The sequence below is a fragment of the Scardinius erythrophthalmus genome (genome assembly GCF_964197995.2).
Source record: "Scardinius erythrophthalmus genome assembly, chromosome: 8".
Taxonomy (NCBI): domain Eukaryota; kingdom Metazoa; phylum Chordata; class Actinopteri; order Cypriniformes; family Leuciscidae; genus Scardinius; species Scardinius erythrophthalmus.
Genome location: NC_138228.1, coordinates 46,592,160 through 46,600,018, shown reverse-complemented (window position 1 = coordinate 46,600,018; position 7,859 = coordinate 46,592,160). Strand labels below are relative to the sequence as shown.

Sequence of the window (7,859 nt, the reverse complement as noted above, 5' to 3'; positions counted from 1 at the left end):
CCTGGTCAGATTCAGGAAGGGCCTGTCGATTCTAGAGCCATTCGGCAAGTAAACCCACACGTAACCCAGCTGCTCAGCAACAAAGAAGCGGTGAGTACCGTCATTCGCATGTACCATCGCAACAGGATTGCGAAGACCATTCGCAACTTCTTCCAGACACAACTGTATGCAGCCTTGCGGATCCGCCTTCACATCTCCCAGGTTGGCGTTGAGCTTGTCGTCAGAGAGGACGTTTGGGTAACAGTACTCGGGATCTTTCAGCTCAAGGTATTTGCAGAACTTGCTTCGGTCTTCTTCAATGGCAGAGGTTTCATTGTAGTTGGTCAGAAGGCTGAGAGTGTACCGGCAGTGGAGCCAGTAATCCCCACAGTAGTTTCCACAGAGTCCGGGAAGCTCCCGCATCGGGGTGTTGGCGTCTTCTGCATCGTACAGATGTGCTGCATACGGGGAGCATTCCTGAAACAAGCAAATCAATGCATCAGCATTTACACCATTATTATCTAACAGTTTCTCAAAGACATGTCAAGATTACTTCAGGACACTGAGTCTAAGATTCAGCTTTTAAGCAGCTTCAAGGGCCCGTTGCGAAAACATTAGCAGAATTTTGATTGTAAAGAAGGTCCATTGCCTATTTCTTAAAGCACAGTTACACAGTAGTTGCTTTCAAAGAAAGCAGTTTCTGTTCGTCAACATAGAAAATATGCATGCATATGCTTGGATTTCTTTTGAAACGATTGGATTTCGTCAGAGAAAATTTGCAGAATAACAGTAAATGTGACTGCACCTTAAGATGATGATAACTAAAACTTTAATGTATTAAAAATTGTTCTAACGCAAGGGCGATAACTGTAACTTAAAAATAATAATTGATCTATGAGAATAGTAGCCAGGGAAAACCCAGACAAACTTCCGGCAAATTTAGATTTGCTCTGCAAGTAGTCTGGCAAAGACCTCATTCAAGCCGATTTCTAATCCGTCCAAATCGAGGCACCAATCAGAAACGTTGAGGCGGGCTTTACACGATGACGATCGCTCTGATTGGTTTTAGGTCTATCCAATTGCGCCCAGAGGCATTTGAGCGACGTCCGTTGGTGAAGCGCGTCAACTTTTAAATGCATTATTATATTCAAATTGCAAACACATGAGGACAGTCTCCATGATAGGCCCACTGGCAGATGAACGTGCTACTACAGTTCTCTCTGAAACGGTAGGAAATTAAATTAGATTTAATAGAGGATTTTAACTGTGACAAGATGACTGACAGGGCAGTTTACGTGACAGGATGCACGCGACAGATCCGTCCGATAAAGATGACGAAGTAGTATATCCCAAAGCTTGCCTACTTTTTTGCTACACATTCAAAAGTAAATACCTTTTCTTCACAAAAAGAGTACATACTTTTATGGCGTAGTGTAACTTAGGACGCAGCATATGGCTTTACACGATGACGATCGCTCTGATTGGTTTTAGGTCTATCCAATTGCGCCTAGAGGCATTTGAGCGACGTCCGTTGGTGACGCCCCTTTGGAAATGAGTTATTAGTGAAGCTTTGCCAGACCATAACTCAGTTACTACTGAGAATGGTCTGGTTTTAACCAGGCTATGAGAATAGGGAAGTCCACACCAGCTATAGTGATAAGGATACAGAAGAACAATATTTTTTCAGCTGATGAACAATAAAAACATGATAGCCAGTCAGAATCCACCCATTTTAAAAATAGTATAAAGAAAAGTTTAAATGTCATGTGGTAAAAAAATGTTTCCATGCACCTTGCAAATAGGCCTACATGTGATAGTAGGCCTACATGATGTCTTAATAGTTAATTTCAAAAAAGAGTTTTAGAAATACATTTTAAATGACCTGATATTTTAAGAGACTTACTGCATGTTTCATGTTGGTTGCAGAAGGATTTTTGTCTTAGATTTTTTAACAAATATATATAGTGCAAGTCTTTTATAAAATTCATGAATCCTTACTGCTAGACCATATAACTAGCTCAGCAAATTCTCAGAAATGTAGGACCTCGTGGCGCAATGGTAGTGCGTCTGACTCCAGATCAGAAGGTTGCGTGTTCAAATCACGTCAAGGTCAAACAATCTCTAATTTGACAGCAAGTCTTTTATAAAATTCATGAATCCTTACTCATAGACCATATAACTATCTTAGCAAATTCCCAGACGTGCAGGGAAAATTCCCTGATGTACAGGGCCTTGTGGCGCAACGGTAGCGCGTCTGACTCCAGATCAGAAGGTTGCGTGTTCAAATCACGTCAAGGTCAAACAATCCCTAATCTGACCGTAAGTCTTTTTTAAATTCATGAATCCTTACTCATAGACCATATAACTAGCTCAGCAAATTGTCAGAAGTGCAGGGAAAATTCCCTGATGTACAGGGCCTTGTGGCGCAACAGTAGCGCGTCTGACTCCATATCCGAAGGTTGCGTGTTCAAATCACGTCGAGGTCAAACAATCTCCAAATTGACATCAAGTCTTGAATAAAATTCATGAATCCTTACTCCTAGATCATATAACTATCTCAGCAAATTCCCAGATGTACAGGGTCTTGTAGCGCATCTGACTCCAGATCAGAAGGTTGTGTGTTCAAATCACATTGAGGTCAAACAATCCTTAATATGACCATAAGTCTTTTATAAAATTCATGAATCCTTACTCATAGATCATATAACTAGCTCAGCAAATTCCCAGAAGTGCAGGGCATAAATATATGTGTTTGTGTAATTATGGTTTTCCCTCTTTATGATATCAGGACAGTCATAGTTCACTCTTAAAAATAAAGATTCCAATATATATATATAAATTGTTCTTGCATGGATACCATAGAAGAATGATTTTGGGATCCTCGAACCTTTCAGTAAACGGTTGTTAAAAAGCCATTTTGTAATAAGAACATTTTAATAATGAACCTTTTCCCACCTTCTTCATAGAACCATAAACGCCAATAAAGAACCTTTATTTTCAATATGAATCCATTTTGAATATGTTTTGAATAAAGAACCTTAATTTTTGAAATGCATGAGTTGCATTTTGTTCAATAAATTGATAGATCCATAAAAAAAAATCGCGTCCTGTCATTGGCCCATAAACACTGACTTGCTGCCATCATCAATAAACCTTCAGTTAACCCTATAAATGCTCAAATAGATAATTCATCCGAAATGTATTTGCTGTGTAAGCCTTTTCATTTCCATCCTCCTCATAGTCTGGCAAACGTGGCAGTCTTGCACGTCTTCTCTGCTGTCGGGATCCCGGGATTCAATCCAGCAGCTGGTGATGATGATGTGAGCTATAAATACAGTGACTTTTGGACATTTTGGACTATCCAAGCCTTCATTATGCCTTAGCCACAACACCACACCCATCAGAAGACTGAGCCAGCCTTGGCAATGAGACTGCCAGCTCGGGACTGGAAATCATCTGAGATTACTACAATGACATTAAACAAACAATGAACCAGAAAGTGGTTTGAATCGATGGGGTATCTCACTCGTAACACATTGCAGACTTTGTAACGTAGCCGAGATGTAGATGAAGAATGTTTCAGGTCTCTCTAATGATGTTTAATTGCAATTCAAACGAAATATAAACCTATTTTATGTATTGTGGGTTATGTGGTATAAATGAGTCCAGCATTTCCTAAACAACACACATGGTTATGTAATATCCTGCAAGCATAGAGAAAGAAACTCAGAGAAACTCATGACTTCTGAGGACATGTGGTAAAATATCACCCTCAGATGACTAATAACAGACTTATTCATCTGATTTTACTTCGCAGATATCATATAAGATTAGCTGAGGTGTTACATTGAATGTTTAAACTGCATGCGAGGTTATAGTAAACGCTTCAGAGTACAATACCAAGTGTATACTTTTTTTAATGCCGAAAAAAGCACCAATTCCCACTCTCGCTTTTCTTCAGATGTACTATCCATACCTTCTGATCCTATTGTGAGTTTTTTTCCAGTCATTGCGTTCCTCTTTTTCTGTCCCTCAAATAATTTTGTTTATATGGTTCTGTAATTATGAGACTCTGTTGGAGATCACAATCTCTGTTGTTATCAAACCGCTGATGGATTTGGTTCAACAGATGGTCTCAGCAGGGTTTCACTCATCAACACATTTGCCCCACTGCACCTCAAATCCATTAGCTTACATGTTTGTGCCATTCACTCTTTAGGCAATTATAAGTGTACAGCTTTCCCTTAAAGCTTTTCTCTGTTGAAACAGAATAAGGAATGCCGTATGAAACAAACATTTGTACTGTATCTGGTCTGTGATAACATCATAAACCTCAAGAGGGTGTCCAAAAGTGTGGCCTAAAGAACATGGCATGTCTGAGAATAAGACTACTGATTGCATATTTATTATTTTGGAAAATTCTACTATTTATGCAATAAAACGAGCAACCTCTGAATTGCAGCCAATATCAGCAACGTTATTGAGCGTGTGATATTGATGTTATAAACTCACTTGTTAAATAACACTTCAGTAAATAAGAAGGTATTTAACTTAGATTTTCGACACAATACTTTCCAGATTTTTCCAGTACTTCTCCAAGCAACAAACAGTAGCGGCGTTATGTTCCTGAATGAATCAGAATTTTTGCACGAATCGGCTGAGTGAACAATTCAATGACTCTCTCATAAAGACAGTGGCTGCATCCGAAATTGCATACTTTCCTACTTTATACAGTAGTAGGTGAAAAACTGTTTGTAAAAAATAGTTACGCTAGTCACCGCCTGCGTCTGAAATTGCATACCTTCCTTCAGACACATGGCGCCTTTGACTGGCAAAAATCTGGTGTTGCAAGCAGTTGTCCATGAGGGGCTGCCACTTTTACATTCATTTTGTGTTTATTTATATATTAAATTGTTAAACATTTGCCGGTTCCCGCCTCCTTCTTCCCTGGATTACTAACCTCATTACATCTGGAAAGCACAAACAAGCTGATATAAACAGTGAAAAGTACCAGTGCTGTTGAAATATCAGCACTTGGAATGCTGTTCGACCAATCAGGGGTGTGTTTCCCGTACAACGCCGTAACTCACTGCTTAACTACCACAGTACGATACATCGTTGAAGAAATCAACTAGCTAGTCACGACTGTTTCCCGAAACTGTTTTGTCGCAAAGTGGTCGTTCAACCACGTTGGTTTATGACGTCACGCACATGGTGGAGTAATAACTTCTTTTAATTAATCTGTTTGAGATCGAATTAACGCTAGATGTTTTGCTATAAATGGCATCTGAGGACTATTTCTCATTTTTCTCAGTTATTTTGCTTTATTTCGAGATTCAATCATAGTCTCGTTCTTACATAGTAGAGCACTTTCGCACATGTGCAGTCTTCAAAAAACTGTGCTTAAATCTCTTGACAAACTAAAAGACCTAAATTCTGAATAAAAGACACAGGTTGTACTGAATGTCAACTTGCTTATTTTGCTCAAGATCAGGATTTATTGAGTCCACATGTCATGCAAACATGAAACTCTTCTTCTAACCACAGGTCGAGAGCTGTCGTTCCAACTACACAACTTTGCGATGCTGTTTGCGAATGTTCGTTAGAACGATGGTTTCGGGAAACACAGACTTGTCGAACTATGCTGATAACGACGGAACTTGCAAACATAGTTGGCGAACGATGCTTTTGGGAAACACACTCCTGATCGGTTCAAAACTGATGTATCATGAATATTTAGAAGCGTTTCCTACTCCTGTTCTTTCTTTCTCTATATATATTTAATATCATTGTTGCCCTGACCTTTGCAGAGGAATATGATACATCCTATGCCTAGTGAGAGGAAGCATATATTTCCCTTCCCTGCAGGTTGGAGAACACAAGCAGCTCCCTGTATCTGGGATAACTGTTCCAACAAAGGCAATCATTGAGCTCAGCTTCACCACTAAGTAGTCAAATAAATCAGGTGTTCCCTTTGCCAACCTAAATCCCACTGCAATCTCAAAACCATATGTTCAAATATCATAATTTAATCCCAGCAGCCTTGAAGTGTCAATTATGTAAATAGGTGACTAACATTCAGACACTAGTTTTGGTTGGTGTGTCCTGAATGCCAACACTCAGATAAAGACGCATATCAACTATGAGATTTCAGTTTTGGTTGACCTCGACTGATCATGTGTCGGTTTATTTTTAAGACTGAAGAGTAAAATTCACATGAAATTTTCATAGATATCTCACATTTTACACTGATGTCATCATTCCTACAAATAGCTCAGTCATTACTAATGCAGAAGTCATCCAGCCGTCTGAAAGCAAAGTCAAAACACAAATGATGTAACTCACGCAATGATGTAACTTCCTCTGTATATAAACACTGATGAATGAGACAAAATCTCATCACTTACATCAAAACTGCATGAATAATTCAATTCATTATTAACATTTGTTCTTAATTATGAAGTTATTTGTTCAAAATTAATATAATTACGTAATTTGTACAATAATCCTGTCTTAAACGTCTCTATATTCTACAGAGAATTTAAAATTAAAGTTAAAGTTAAATAAAGCAAAAAAATCCACATGCTGTAATTTAATTAAAGTCAGAATTACGCTGACCTGAGACTCACCTGGCAAAGAATACTGCGGATGTACTTCCCACAGGCCATGAATCCCGAATGATCGAAGTAGTCCATGATCTGGTAGAAGCGCTGGGAAATTTGGTCATCCCTGTCTAAGTCACAGCATCCAAATTTGGCATATTCCTTGCAGAAGAGCAGGGGCTCGGGAGGCTGGAATGGAGGCTTGTAGTCCAGGCACTGCGGGTGGGCATTTCCCTGCGGAGAGATCAGGATCAGGAGCACCAGCAGACTCAAGCATTGAGCTCTCCACACTGTCATTCCTCTCATTGCACAGGCAAAAACTCACACGTGTCTGCGTACAAAGGTGGCTTGTGCTGAGTTTGAGAAACACCAATCAATGGTGTGGTGGAGTTTCTCCGTCAGTTAGCGGGTGTCGGCGGTCTGTATCCCGCAAACGTGCAAATGCACACACACACAAACACGCATGGACAGCCGGAATACTGCTACACAAGGCCCACTCATTCAACAGCCATGCTACACACACATACACATCTTTACAAACACACACTTCTCTATTCCCTCCCTCTTTCCACCCTGTCTCCTCCTCTGCCTTTCCCTCTTTTCCCTCGCTTTCTCTCATTCTTCGGCAGATGCATTCCTTCTTCTTGCGGCTGGCCTGAACGCTTGCAGCCTCCCTCCCCCGAATGAACCCATGCCTCTTTCTCTTTCAAAGTGTGGTAGTCCTTTCATTTCGCTAAGTAATTGTCCTATAAATCCGGTGCATGTGACTCTTTGATTGGCTGTGTGAATCTTCAACCAAGCTTCTCAACCTCCCGTGTTACACTTTGTGTTAAAAGACATTTTTAGTATGATGCAACATCGCTTTCTGTGTGTTCATAGGGTTCATTAGGTTTGTCTCTACAGGATTCGGGTCTCCAGCCTTCTGATTTTACGGCTCTTTTGCAAACACACTGTCTGATGTGATTTTGCATCCTAACAGAAACCGCTACTCACTGACCCAGTGACCTATTTGGAATCGCTTACATAAACTTGTAGTGAACTTCAAATCTTTGAAGTGTATTTAAAAAAAAAAAAAAAAACTGTGCTTGAAGATAATATAAAATAATTGAAAAAAGTCCACTTAAGTGTATTTAAGTGTAAAGACTTTCTTTGTACACTTTAAATAAGTGCACTTTGTAATAAGGAAGTTCTGAGATGCTTGTCAGTACATTCACCAGTACATAGCCTACATAATAGAATAAATATAAAACTACACATAAAGAAGTCTTACATAACTGG

General features: G+C 39.5%; 1 protein-coding gene across 1 annotated transcript in view; it reads right to left on the bottom strand.

The window, feature by feature from the left end:
* Positions 1 to 7,077, bottom strand: part of LOC308695067 (HHIP-like protein 1) — a 27,100-nt gene extending 20,023 nt beyond the window's left edge. The window contains exons 1-2 of the mRNA XM_081373004.1: positions 6,609 to 7,077; positions 1 to 456 (exon numbers count right to left, since the gene is read on the bottom strand). The exon at positions 1 to 456 is cut by the window's left edge and continues 191 nt beyond it. Of these exons, the coding sequence (XP_081229130.1) occupies positions 1 to 456; positions 6,609 to 6,887 (735 nt within the window). The 5' untranslated portion in view covers positions 6,888 to 7,077. The remainder of the gene's footprint in view (positions 457 to 6,608) is intronic.
* Positions 7,078 to 7,859: the final 782 nt, after the last annotated feature.